We start from the raw sequence: 15,306 nt of genomic DNA on the forward strand, positions 1-15,306 counted from the left end.
GCTTCCCCCCTCTGTGAAACCCTCCACTGGCTCCCAATTACCTTTAGAATTAAATTTAAGATCCTGGTACTGACATATAAGGCCATCCATAATACTGCTCCTCCGTACATTTCTGACCTCATTAGCAAATACTCTCCTACTCGATCCCTACGTTCCTCCCATGGGCTAAGGCTCTCCTCCTCACTCATCACCTCTTCCTTTTCCCGTCTACAAGATTTCACTCGAGCTGCCCCATATCTCTGGAATCTACTCCCAAGGAACCTTCAGCATTCTCCCTCCCTCCCAACTTTCAAGAAACATCTAAAAACCCACTTCTTCAGAGAAGCATACCATCTTAGCTGCTAGAACTTCCTTGTCATCGATACAACCCCCACAATACCTCTCACCCTTTCTCTATGCCTTATGTTTGTCACCCCATTTCCCTCTAGATTGTAAGCTTGCGAGCAGGGCTCTCTCCACCAAATGTATCGGTTTGTCTTAGTCTGTCAATTCTTGTCTTGTCATATCCCTTGAATTTATGTATTGTATTAAGCGCTGCGTAAACTGTTGGTGCTATATAAATAAAGGATAATAATAATAATAATAATAATAGTTAAACCTGCAGGCAATTGTGTGTATGACAGAAAAGCATCAAAGATCATACATGTTATTGGCGGCTGCTACTCCCGTTGACTAGGATGGGAATTGTTCTGAGCATGTTCAGGAAGTAGGGAGATAGGGCTGGGCTGCTTCTTTGCCAAAAAAAATTTTCTTCTATTTTAGTGCAAGATTTTTAAAACAGCTTTGCATTTTCTGGAAAAAATATATATTGACACGCATATAGACACAAACACTGCCTCCAATGTGTCCGCAGATCAGATGTCTCACTAAATTAATCTCGTGTACAACATGCCGATTGGCTCGGTAATATTAAACTCATTTAAACAGACATCAAGCCTGAACATTTGGTAAACTTATAGTAGCACATATTGACAATGTTACTTATAATCATTTTAACAACTTACTGAAATATTGCTGAGGAACAGCGCAACGGTAATGTTTTTTTGCAGAAGTTTCTTGATGTTCCATTTTTCTCTGTTACTAACATGACTGGGACTTCTCCCTTCTTGTTCCTCTTTGATGACTTCAATGTCTTTGGAAGAATCCTTCACCTCCATCTCTCCTTTGTTGCAAGTTCCTAGGTTGGCATGGTAAGCAAATGATGCAATCTGAAGTGGCATTACAGGTATCTCTCCATTGTTACTATCAGTGCTGGTCTTTTCTTTTTTGCAATATATGCATGAAACTATAAAAATATTTTGGATATATTTTTCAATTATGACTAGAATTGAGTAAGGCAAATTATACCAAGTGTAGGTCGGGCGGCTTTCTGCGTATATTATCGCCAAGATAGATCCCCATGATGTGATCCAAGATCCACATGCAGAACCCATCAAAAGATTTCCATCCAGTTTTATAGCTGGACTATTACCTAAAACGATAGGCTTTCCTTCCAGCCTGTGGATTGCGAGACCAACTAATGATGCTATACACATAGCACTTAGCACTGCTATGGAATACCAATAGTAAATACTTAGCGCTGACTCACTTTTACTTTTTGTGTGTCCAATATTAAACAAGTACAGAACTACAACTACAATTGTTACAACCAGGACAGCAAGTCCACAAGCAGCTCCAACCGCAACATCTTTAAGCCTGAAGTTATTTTTATGCTTTTGATAGGTGGTGGTGTTCCCAATATTCTTCCATAAGACAAAAAACATTGCAGATGCCAAAATATGATACTCGATATTGAATGGGTAAATGTAATATATTCCTCGGGAAAACACATCACACAGTTCGGTGGTGCAGTTACACTGTGGGTGGTCTTCATCTGTAGATAAATGCAGAAGGAAAATGACAAGAATTTACATAATGTAATATGAGGCATGCTTGTAATAAGAGGGGAAAAAAGATAGACATAGGTCACTGTTACTTGCCTTAAAGACATTATGATTTAATATTGTGAACTGAAAAACACACTGCTCAGTAGCTATATGACCTAATGTATAGGTCTATATATAATATTATACTGTAGCCACTGCCCCGTATGAGCCTTGTACTTTTTAGATTAGTATTGAACACGTCTTAATCATGTTCTACGTGAGACAGACAGACCAAAATATTCACTTGCCATTGGCTTAAAAATCATCAAAAGTTCAAATGCCTAAAATTTACAAAATCCTTTTCATGTTAATTCCGCACATTGGTAAAACTTCAAGAACAGACTATTCCATATGAAGCAAAATAAAATGGTCTTATTATGAAAATAGGACTTACCGATTGATATGTTGGTAAAGCCAAGAGAGGTCAGCCTTTCCATATGTTCCTGAAGCTGATGTTTTGATTCTGTTGCTACCGCAGTAGCCCATAACAGTAAGTTTGTAAACACAGAATGGATTAAACCAAACCTAAACCATGAATTAATAGAAATAAAACGTAACTGAGCATGCAAAAAGTCTTATGCTTTGGAAAAGCTGAACATCCATTACTAGCTTTTTAACAGATAGCAATTAGGTTACAGAAATGTGATACATTTAATTCTGTATTTTGATCCAGATGTCGTTTGAGTAAGTAGCATTTTAGGGATGGAAAGCAGTTGTATTTAAACATAGCAGCTGAGATATATATAGAACAGGGAACATAAGGATTTCTCTTGAAGTGGGAAATCAAGCTAAGTATGTATTTGTTTAATGTACGATCTCTTGGTGGCATCAACCATTAGGTAGCACACAATAGCCACCCTGTGCTACGTACTTTGTCATTTTAATGCTATATATTTGCATTATGTGCGGTTTATTTTGTACATGAATTGTGCTGCCTCGCATCACAGTACTAATTATGTTTGTCTGGCTTTCCAAATAAATGACACTGATGATATTATTGTTCTTCCCTGTGTTGTAGGACACTGTGTGATTTATGTTTTTTGTTTGTTTTGGAACTGAATAAATAATAATGAGAATAAAAATAACAAATGGTCGAAGAAGTAGAGTAAGGAGTCACATAAATAGTACAACAATATATATATATATTAGTATGCAGTATATTGCAAATGTACAAAATATGAATCTAAGGTATAAAAGTAGAATATACACACTTTTATTAAGTAGCATTAATATAAACGTAGTATGCTTCCCACTAATGCTGCAAATATGGTATGGTGGGATCCAGCTTTTTAATTGTTTGTAGAGCAAATGCTAATTATTGGGAGTCAGGAGGACAACGCTTCTGGAATTATATAATTGTATAAAATATAATTTTTATGGCTCCACAACCTGTGTAGTTTAGTCCCTTAAAGCCTCAGAACCTAATAATGGTTGACATAGTTTATTGGATAGCCCTGCTCTGTCTCTTCAGTAGAAAAGGTTCTTGGAAACGAAGCCCTCCTAGTGAGCCAACACTGGTGTCTGGTATAGACCATAATCTAGAGAGACTGCAGGTGTTGTTAATGTTTCTCAAGTTCTACTATTTATGGAAATGCCTTTCACATTTCTTTCTTTTCTTCCCATTATGTCAACACAATCATTGCTTTTCTTTTAAATCTCAGCCCATGATCCCAAAGATATCATGTTTCTTTCCTCTGTTGTTTTTGGTGTTCTGATTGCCAAGAATCATGGTTTAACTTTTAATAACATGCATTTAAACATATTCCGAATCAAGCAATTATATATTACTTGCAATTAATTGGTTAGAACACAGTTTGAAACTGAACTTATTTTGGAACCGTTTAAATACCCCCACCACATTTCACCTCTCCAACCCATTCTGAATACCTCAGTCAGAGCAAACTTCTTATCCTATCTACCGTCACCTACTGTACCCCTGAGAATAAAATTGAGACTTCAGACCTCTAGAACATTGAACACCACTGCACCTAGAGGTATATTCTGACCTAGGCTGATATCTATCCCCACCTTCAAGACGTCCAGGCCTCTGACATCAACATGCGACATTCATTATTCATGGAAGCAGTCCCTCACCTTCTGTATCATTCATCTGTGACCTCCTAATTCCTGCAAACTTGCAAGATCAGGGACTGCTTCTCATTGTACTCTTACGTATTAAATCTAACTGCCTTTCTTACCTGCTGGCCTCTGAGGTCAACTAATACTGCAAAGACAATTTTGCTGGGTGTGACTGAATGTGTAGCAGGGTGGGGGACTCTTTCCCATGTATTTGTAAATAATATTTATTTCTACTATATCTTTAGTCCTTCGAATAGCAACAAATTACATATTTTCAGGTTTTTGGCACACACAATACAGTTAATTTTGTTTGTGTTCAACACTGTTATTTTTTCACATGCACCTAACTGACCACCTAGAGCAGGGGTGGGCAATTAATTTTCCCATGGGGCCACATGAGAAATTGGAATGGTTTTAGAGGGCCAGACCAACATACGAAGGCTCCATGCACATTGCCGTAATGGGGCCGTATTCCAGCCGCCCGATTTGCGGCCAGAATACGGCCGCCATTGAAAATGAATGGCGCTGTAATACGGCGCGGTGAGCAACCGGTGTTTCACCCCGTTTTACGGCGCGGCCCCCGTGTCTGCCAATGGAGAGGGGAGCGGTAAGGAGCACTCCCATCTCCTCTCCGCAGCAGCACGCCGTAGTTTCGCCTGGGTTACGGCCCGGGCGAAACTACAGCAGTGTGCATGAGCCCTTAACTTCATTCTACCAATACCTGTATACTGCATACATATACTATCCCTTCTTAAAAAAATGGTAAACGACGAGCGTGGAACGATTGTCCTGGCACTCCCCAAGGTCCGCAACGAGCATCCTGGCACTCAGAAGTTACAGTGGCATCACTTACTCAGCATCGGGAAGCAGTGAAACTACAAACTCCGAAGCCTTGTCCATTTTGTTAACTTATGTGCTGTTTAATAAAGTTATTCAAGCCTACGTCATTGGTAGAGGTGCTTGAATAAGTAAGGCCTGAATAACTATTAGCACAGCACAGAAGTGAACAAAATGAACAAGGCTTCGGAGTGCATAGTTTCGCTGCTTCCCGTTGCTGACACCGGACTCATTGGTGAGTCACCAGGACACTCTTTGCGGGCCGGTCCGAGCTATTCAGCGGGCCGGATGTGGCCCGCGGGCCGTGCTTTGCCCAGGTCTGACCTAGAGGAACATCAGAGAAGCAAAAAGGGACAAAAGAATTTGGATACCAGAGGGGTACTATAAGAACCCCACATTTGTTGGGGGACATTCAGCTCATGTCCTGTGCTAAGAAGTGCTCAGCATAACTTGCAAGAACATGCAGCAATTATCATGTAGATGCTGATAAGAAAATCCCAGCAGATCTCATGACCATCTGAGTGCTCATTCATGTTGAGTTTAATCAAAGTGTTGGAACCTCAGCAATTTATTACTTTCCTTGTGGGAAATGCCTGTGGTTTATGCCGATCAACTTATTTTGTTTACAATTAAATCTATGATCAGGTTAAAATACATTGCCTTATTTTAGAAGGAGTAGTTCCTTGAAAGGATGATCCTCAAAGTATTGGATATTTTTTCAGAAGGGTTCAAAGACCCTATAAACCATGATAAGCCCCCTCTGCATGATAAAAAAATGACATGAAGGAACTCAAAGAACTTGTAAGGATGAGGCAGTGACATATCTTGGCCCAGACCTAGGGTGACAGGTCCTGGGAGGCGGTAGTCTCCCTGCTGCCAAATCGGGGGGCAGATTGCCGTCTTGGGCGATCAGGCCCCTGGTGTCCCGCTCAAAAAGCCAATGAAAGGGGAGATCTTTAATCTCCACAAGCATCCTGTTTACACTATGGTGGCTGTGCCAGCTCAGCACTAGAGGGCACCAGAAGGTGATGTGCATCGTATCCAGGCGCTCCGTGTCTTAAATGCCCAGCACGCCTTTTAATGTGGCACAGACGCTGGCCAAGGAGGGGGTGGCTGAGGGTCCTGCCATAGATTGGGTCTAGGGCAGTGTGATAGGTGAATATAACCCTGGTGGGAGTACTCCTTCTTTGCCCTATCCTGTGAACACCTATGCAAGTGCTGCATAGAAAAAATAAATATTTCTTAGTATTTGTGTTTTGTGTTGAACTGCCATTTTCATAGCACCCAAAACCTCGACAAGCGTTAAATGTAGCATATGGTATGTCAGCCTTGCACAATTCACTAATAAGGTACAAATAGCAGGAATAAATGATTTACCTCTCCAGTGTTTTGAAGGACTGTATGATATCCTTTGAATGATACCATAGAAAGTAAACCTGAAATAAGAAAATGCACATTTATACTTTACACTCACATATAATATATACTGCATGTATATTTTTTTATAGAATTTTTTTTTTAATAAAAGGTATTTAAAATGAAAATGTTTTTATTTAAAGGATTTCCCCCACCTGTACCTTTAGAGCTGTTGGACGATTTGCTATTATTATTATTATAAATTCAATTAGGTCTCCTGACAAAAAAGCCCTTTTTTGTTGTATTTGTCTGTACATGCAGTGCCCTGATTACATTATAGTGAAAGGATCGAGCATGGAGGTCACCTGGCAGCTCATTATGACATATATCCATACCAAGTACCTATAAGCACAGGTAAAATTAAAAGCTAAAAAGTTAAACCCCGTTAAATCCAACCATATGAGCCATAAAAAGTTTTCTAATCTGAAAATGATGTTAATGGTTGTCAAAAAGGCATGGTTTGTGATTCCATCGTCTATCTTTTGTTATTGCAATTTCATGTGTATCCTAGACTATAAAAAATATTGTCTAATGCACAGTTAAAAAGTAGAACAAACACCCTAGACATGCACAGAGAAGTTCAGAGTCTGGATTGCATACACAATTTTATATTTCGATACAATATTAAATTAAATATGCACACACATAGGTAAATTACCCTTAAACCCACCAAAAATCTTAGCATGAACAACATTCACATCAGAAGAGCAAAGAGAAGGCTTGGACCCTCAAAGAGGGACTGTCGCTCTTAAAGAGGGACACCTTGGAGGTATGTGATCACTGTAACTTGTTCACCTAGCCCTTTTCTTTATAGATTGAGGCCACTCTCCTAGACTCTCTGCCATCCATCGTTCATGAGAAGGAGCCAAGAAGAAAGATGAGCTATGAAGGAGTAAAGAAAATCTTACGAGAACAAACAAGGGTCTGGGAGCAAAGAGAGTTTTAAAGTGTAGGAAAATAATTAGCACATATTTGCACCTTTTGGCAAGAACAAGGCATTTTGCCCCTAAATATAATGCCTTCGCTGGCATTTACAACCCCAGTTTTGAAATCCACCAAGAGGCATAAGAGACAGGCAGCATTTTCTTCTCCCAAACCCAGGGAAGTTGAAAAATAATGATTTCATAATCTAATCGTTTGTAAAACATGTTAGAATAGACTGGGCTTACATATAAACTGTTTTTAATGTTTCTTTAGATAAATTGGGATCTGTCCAACCTAGTCTGGGTTTAGAATTGCATTGAACCTATTGATTTTCATTTAATTCCTGAAATGCCTACCCTTTCTTTGCAACATAAATAGTTTTTTCTTTTATTGAAGCTAATAATAGCCCTGAAATGTATTGAAAATCACAAAAGGTGTATAACAATTATTTTCTAAACCTAATTTTCTGTTAGTGAAACTCAATCATTTCTAAACGATGTCAATTGTTAGTGAGACTGCTTTCATAATATGTTTCCACCCTAAATTCTGCAGATCTAACATTTCAAACCTGTTACTCTTCTTTGAAACACAGAAAGAAAAGAAATAGAACAATAAAAGGTGTATATATGTGTACATATAGACACACAACCAGTGTAATATTGTAACTATTTAGTTATAGTAATAGTTCATATCACTATTATAGATACTTTAAGATTTCAGTACATACCAAATTTTTGATAATTTGGTAAATTAAGTACTTTTTTGTTTGTCACATCAATGAACCAGCATATGGCTGAATCTGGCATCTTAGTGTAGGCTAAGCAGGGTCAGCGCTATGTACAAGGAAGGTAGGTGTTAGTCTAGAGTTTAGATCTTTGTGGGGGCGATTCCTCTGCGTCCGAATAAACTGCTGGCCACTGGAGGAGAAGGGCCAGTGGAGGCAGTCCAGTCTATTGAAGAGGAGGCCTGTGGTGGCAGGACCGTTAAGCCTCTGTTTGCTACCTTGTTTGCTGGCGATTTCTGCTGAGCTCCAGAATATGATGTCATATAAACATGCATGAATAAGCATATGGCTATCCTGAACCTATGATGAGACCAATTATGTTGTTTTAATGTGTTTATTTAATTTTGCATTATTATTTGCATTTTAATAGCTTCACTTTATTTATTAAAGTATTTTATTTGATGCATATCCTTTTGGTTCTCAAAATTAAATTTGACCATTAAGATTTTTTCATACTATTCTACATATGTTCTTTAGGAGGGACAGTTCCCTTTTGGACCCAAATCCTCTGTACCACTTTACTCCCCAGGTGCCCACTTTTTCTAGGAGCTTGGAATGTTTGGTGGACTTGAGTCTATCATAGTGTTCTACAGCCCAACAACTGCAAATAATATGTTTATTTCTAACAGAAACTGTGTAGAAATGTCTGTATAATGTATATATTAGTAAATAAGGAAGTACAGTGACTAGAAAAATAAGTTAAACCTTTGAAATGACCTGGTTTTCTGTATTAATGGTTCATAAATTGTGATCTGATCTACAGCTCAGTCACAAGTATAGACAAATACAATGTGCTAATAACGCATAAACAATGGTAACCTTTCATGTCTTTGTTGAACATTCACAGTGCTGGCAGAAAAAATAAGTAAACCCTTGGATTTACTAGCTGGTCAAACCTTCTTTGGCAACAATAACCACAAGCACTTTCGGTAGCTGCGGATCAGCCCTGCACAATGTTCTAGACCAGGGGCTCTCCAGATGTTGTGAACTACATTTCCCTTGATGCTTTGCCAGCATTATGACTGTAAGAGCATTATGGGAGATGTAGTCCACAACATCAGGAGAGCCGAAGATTGCCTACCCCTGTGCTAGACCATTCTTCCTAACAGAACTGCTTAAACTCAGCCATATTCCTAAGATGTCTGGTGTGAACAGTTCTCTTCAGGTCATGTTACAACATGTCTAATGGGTTAAGGTCTGGTTGATTTTTTGTTTTTTAAACCATTCTATGGTAGATTTACTTTGATGTTTAGGGTTATTGTCCCGCTGCATCACCCAACCCCAACATTATCATGTATGCTACATTGATAAACTTGGAAATTCATTGTCCCCTCAAACATGATGTCTTCATATAGGTATGTAGTGCTCTTTGTACACAATACATAATGCTGTGTGTTGTTCTTGAACAATTCAACGTTAGTTTCATCAGTCCAGAATGCATTTTTACTGTTGTGAAGTGTTAAGGCGCTCTTTGGTAAACATCAGGTGAACAGCGATGTTCAGTTGCAACACAGTGGCTTCCTCTGTGGTGTCCTGCCATGGACTCCATGCCTGTTCAATGTTTTGCATTGTAATGGCTATTTGGGGGAGAGTTTGGCCCATTTGTTTTTGGGCAAAGTCTATTTCCTGCCTGTTTGCATCAGAAGAAAAATGTCTCCCTATCTTCTCTGCCGACCAATTCCACTCCCTTTCTGTGTGTCTTCATCTTCTTGTCTCTTCTATTTCCACTTTTCTCTCTTCTGTCTCCTATTTTCGTCTACATCCCCGTGGACATAAACTCCTGGTAAACTTCCTCCAAAAGGGCAGCGTTTCCGTGATGTCGTCTTCGCCAATCCTCCAAGGGAGAGGGCATCACCAGAAGCTCTGCCATTTTGGTGGGACATAAGATTCACACAAGGTTTTCTTAGGGTAAATAGGCAGAGTTTCAGTTCCAGTCAGGGTGAAAGAATGCCATGCCATTTTGGCGGAAGTTTACACAGGGTTATCTTAGGGGTAATTGACGGAGACATCTCGTTTTGTTAAATTTTCAGTTCGTACGACTCCAAATACACAAGTTTAGCCACAGTACTAAAATAATCCTGTTTATAAACTATGACTGTCAATTAAGTACATTTTTAAATTCTTTGTAACTTATTCCAGCTTGTAGGTCTTCTGAGATTTGTTTTTTTGTGAGACATGGTTCACACCGACAGATGCTTCTTGAGAATAGCAAAGAAAGACATTTTTTTTTCAATCAAAGTAGCTCTAAAACACACATCCAATAACAATTCACTGATTGCCCTTCACTTTGCTAACTCCTGACTCCAGCTTTTGTTGTAGTGATTAGCTTAAGGGTTCACATGTACGGGCTCACAATGCATTGTTTTTAATGGGTTTATAGACAACCCATTGTCCTTAAGGGGTTATGTAGGTAAAATGTCTCAGTAAAGCCCTCTAATGCCTCTAATACACCCCTATAATAAAAGTTTAACTCATCAAGCATCTGTACTCAAGATCATTATATGCAAAAAAATAAAAATGCCTTATTTGGCATTTATTCTAATATTTGTAATTATTAAAGGAGCAAACATTTCATATTTGAAATAGTTTGACAATTTGATAAAGATGATTATTGGCTAACTGAATTGTATTAGATTACAAGCTATCAAAAATACCATTGGCTGGATTCAATGACCCATCTAAAATCCTGACTTTTGCCAAAAATGATCACATACTAAAATCATATTCACAAATAAGCAATTCAACTACCATGGCATTGTATGGCAACACTCTCAAAAATCCAAACCATAACTACTAATTGCTAACATGCACCCATACTTTTACCAAGTAAATCCTGGTTACTTCGATGTCCACTAATTCCACGTCTAAAGAGTTATGCACCTAAGGCCTTTAAAGCATCTCATAATCACAGCCCAACATGCACTGAATCCGTGTCTAAACTACTGTGCGCCTTATAACATCATAGTAAAACATCTAATTGATGCAGGGGGCTGCTACAGCTGAAGCTCATTACAGCTATTGTGGTACAGTCAGTAGATACTTCATTTGATGTTACATGAATATACTTTTTTGCTTTTATCAGCTAATAGAGTTAACTTCTAAACAAATAAAATTATTATATTAAGTCAAATATTTTGATGGGAAAAAAAATATGTTTGGAAAAAATGTCATCCATATGGAAGTGACTGTTTGATAAGAAATGTGTGTTATTCCTAATTCGGTGGCATTCAGTGGAGTAACGGAATAGCATTTTATTTGTTGCAGTCTATAAATTGGCATTAAAACAGTTACATTACTACACAAACACTTTTGCTTGCCTTTCTGTGCAGGATGTTTATTTTTTAGCTTTCTTCAGCGTGCCAAATTTCCCTACATGTGTCTTATGGAATATTTCACATTGTGGAATGTCTAGAATTTATATATAATGATATATCTATTTAGGTTATGCTAATAGTTTGTGTAGCCCATTCACTTGCTTACTGGAAGTGCTTTTCTATTGATTTCAATGTAGCATTTTTTCCCCAACAAACAATGTAGAATTCATCATAGCAACTCGCACAAATTGCATTTTCCTTCTGACATTAACACCAATATAGACAAGTTATTAGAATGAGCATCATTTGTGTGGCTTGCATTGGGTACCAGCAATATTCTGCATCGCTATGAAAATACGGGAGACTGAAAATAAACTATGACATGAATATCGACATTAACAGACGTTAAGGCATACTGTAAGGAGTATAACCTATTAGGTTGATGGAGAATGAGACAGAAGGTGGGGGACGGCTTGGACAACATGATGTGATTGTAGTAAAGGGTGATGTGGAGAAGTCAATGGCATGAAGATTGAGCAGAAAACAGAAGGTTAAAGCGTGAAATGAAAGGGTTCAGCACAAGCGATACATTTTAGTTACAATGTATTTTTAGATAATTAGTTTGGTGAATGAAACCTAAGATAATTAATTATAACTACCTGCTGTTTCTATAAGTAAAACTCTTATGTTATATACTACTTGTCATGTCCTGTCTACCTATTGTACAGTACTGCGGAATATGATGTTGCTATATAAAACAATAAATAACAATAATACACGATTTTATATATTTATATCGAACATACCTGGAATACCGTGTGAACAATATGTGTAGCGGGGTAAATTCCTTCAACAACTGGCATGCATTTTGAATATCCAATGAAGTAGCCAAGTTTCAAGAAGTCCATTATTACGGTGGTTATAGCGAACAGGACTATTCCACCTGGACCAAAAGATACATCAGTCAGAATACTTCAGGGACAAAAGACACAACTGATTCATGTGTGCTCTTTGGAAAGCATTAGACCCTAAAGATCAGAAAATTAAATATATTTTTTTACCCACGTTTTAAAGAAATATATCACCCTGGCTTTTAAAAACCCAGTGGAAAACCAATGGCTGGCTACCAAGGGAGATGTATCAGTGCATTTAACCCTATTAAACGTGCAAACAAATGGTTAACATATTTTATCGAAGTGCTACACTATTTTATTTACTATTATATATATTATTATAAAAGCGGCTAGATATATGAGACCATTAAGGTCCAGGGTGTGACATCTCTGTAACCAGCAGCGACCAAGTTTGGTGTACATGTTCCTATAATTATATTAATACAATTACACAAATATGTCATAATAATATCAATATTTAAATAGGAACATGTGTAATAGTTTTTGTAAGCGCTGAACTATCACCACTCCTTTTACTAAATCCAGAGAAAATGAAAAATCATACTTTGATGAGAAAATGTGTTGACAACATATTATTATAGCAACCATCCCCATCTGTCACCGAGTGGAACTTAATCCCTTGCCTCTTAAGACTTTGTGTTCCTGACCTGATATTTTGCCTTAGAGACTTCTCATGTATTTATTATTAAAAACTTAAATCAGAAGCAGAAAGATGCCAGATAATTATGTATTTATATTATTATCTAATTAAAATAGATGATTGAAATCATATCACTCTTCATTTGCATGTGGTTATAGCCTGAAATTAAAGGGATAGAGGCTTGGGTGTGTTGTAAGTTAACCTTCATATTTTTGACTGTGCTTACTGAGGGGGTGGTGGATAAGTGGAACAGCTTTCCAGCAGAAGTGGTAGCTGCTAACACATGTATGCATGCATGGGGCAGGCATGTGGCTAGCATGGGTAACGGACAAGAAAAATAATGGAAATAAATGTAATTGTTACGATGAATGGTAATTAATATATAATATAATTAATTTATATAAATGACACAATGACTGTTTGGAGCAGCCTGTTTTTATTTATTCCATGATCAGTGGCCCCTGCTTCAGGGAAAATTCTCACTTAAGTGCTACCCAGGTGGCTGTCAACAGCCTTGCGGCATAAACGTTCTTAACTGTCCTTAACTTCAATATACTTTGTGTATCTATAATGCCCAATTTCATGGGCTTGAACACAGTGCTTTGCCCAGTTTGTTGGAGGAAGATGTACCGGATCTAAGCAAGCTAAAAAAGAGAAATTTTTTTTTCTCAATAAGCCTTCTTAAAGTAGTAGCATTAAGAGTCATTGAAGTTGGCTCACCACACCTTCCTATATTACTGCCCTGCTGTTTAGTAGTTTAGTAAATGTGTAATATGTTATAACCTATAGTCATGACATCACTACCAATAAAACAAGGATTTCCCTTTATCCTGTGGTCACACCTACGCAAAAAAAAGTACTCGATGAAGAGGGAAACAAATCGCTTTCAACCATCAAAGTGAATACACACTGTATATATATATATATATATATATATATGTGTGTGTGTGTGTGTGTATATGTAACAGAGCATAAATCAGTATTACAAAAAATAAGAAGTGAGTTACTTACATCTTAACCACCTTGCTCCTGCATGTGAGTCCTTCTCCTTGGTGCTCCGTCTCTTTCTATCACTTATACAGATATACCAAAGCATCCATAGGATTTGAATCAACACCAATATGATCAGAAATGTCAGCTGGTAACATTCGCTTAAGTCAGTGATATGGAGGGAACACGCAAACAGCAGGATGATCCCAATGATGAAAATGTTGATGCCATATTGGCTGCTAGAAATTCCAGTATTCCTTCCTGGTAAGTACAATGCCGCTTTATGTTTGTGATTTTCAGTTAAAGACTGCGGGAAGATAGTTTCAACCAATGCGTTGTTTTTGGTTCCATCGACATCTTCATGGAGATTGTTGTCTGTGTCCATAATTACTGTGGAGTTGTTGTCTATAATGGTTTCCATAATTTTGTTGGAGTTGTTGTCTATAACGACATTTGCAATATAGTGGGGAGTGGTGAAAGTCGAGTCTCGGGCCATCATTGGAATTGTTACCATAGGCAAAAAGAAACCCTATGATACACCACAGTCATTATACAGTTCACAAGTATCTCTTCAAGCTGCTTAGGCCCCCCATTTGGACCCATTGAGAACCCAACCAGAGGATATAAGGTTCCAACCTAGGCAGGTATGATATACAATATTCACGCTAATAGCTACTAAGACTAGATTTCCATTTTATTAAAGAGAGGACCATATATATGTTGTGTTCTATAGTCTGTGTATAATTGTGTTTATTGTTAAGGGATTGTGCTATTTTTTTTGTTTGTTTTTGGGCTTCAAAAGGCAGCCACCCTTAAAAAAACATTCTAATAATAAAGGTTTTTATTATGTCGGGGTGGTTTGGACTATATATTCCCTTATAAAAACATAATTAGAAAAATACAATATAATGAAGAAAGTCATGTTTCGGGTTGCATCTTACCTAAAAAAGACATGAAATGTACAATTCCTCTTGGCTGTTCCTATTCACAGGTAGAGTGCTCGAGCTCTGCAATTAATGTTTTTGATCCTTTTTAAATAGGTTTTTCCAGGAGACGTCAGCAAAGTGTGACTTCACATGGAGTAGGATTGAGTTGCAGTCCAACCCTTCCCATTTTAATGGAAACAGTAAAGATTAACTCTTCACTTGCTTACTTTTTTTTTTTTTTTTTAAAGTTAAGAAAAACCAAAGGAATTAAGAACAGGTTTTAATGCCTTTGTTAAAGGCTTTTGATGTGAAAGAAATATTATTTATTGTTTTGTCTTTTATGTTATGAACCAGAATGGGGGAAAGAAAAAAGGGACACCCTGTAGGATGGGCAATAAAGTATCCATTGAAAAGGTATTGTAGCCACAACTTGGTTTGTTTGTGTGGAGTGGGTGAGAGAGTTTAGCAGCTGTCTGTGACTCTGTTACTTATATTAAGTCCTAAAACTATAAACATGAAACCACCAGATGTGTATGGACGTTCTTGCAGCAGAGGAA

At 37.7% G+C, this 15,306-nt stretch overlaps 1 protein-coding gene across 1 annotated transcript; it reads right to left on the minus strand.

Annotated features, from left to right (window-relative positions):
* Positions 1-992: 992 nt before the first annotated feature.
* Positions 993-14,319, minus strand: LOC149275875 (proton channel OTOP1-like). Its single transcript, XM_089504209.1, has 5 exons — positions 13,845-14,319; positions 12,086-12,222; positions 6,219-6,277; positions 2,320-2,450; positions 993-1,873 (listed from the first exon to the last, which is right to left on the minus strand). The coding sequence occupies exons 1-5, from the start codon at positions 14,317-14,319 to the stop codon at positions 993-995; spliced, it is 1,683 nt and encodes a 560-aa protein (XP_089360335.1).
* Positions 14,320-15,306: the final 987 nt, after the last annotated feature.

The sequence above is a fragment of the Sceloporus occidentalis genome, unplaced genomic scaffold, assembly GCF_023333645.1.
Source record: "Sceloporus occidentalis isolate IW3139 unplaced genomic scaffold, rSceOcc1.0.p SCAF_260, whole genome shotgun sequence".
Lineage (NCBI taxonomy): Eukaryota > Metazoa > Chordata > Lepidosauria > Squamata > Phrynosomatidae > Sceloporus > Sceloporus occidentalis.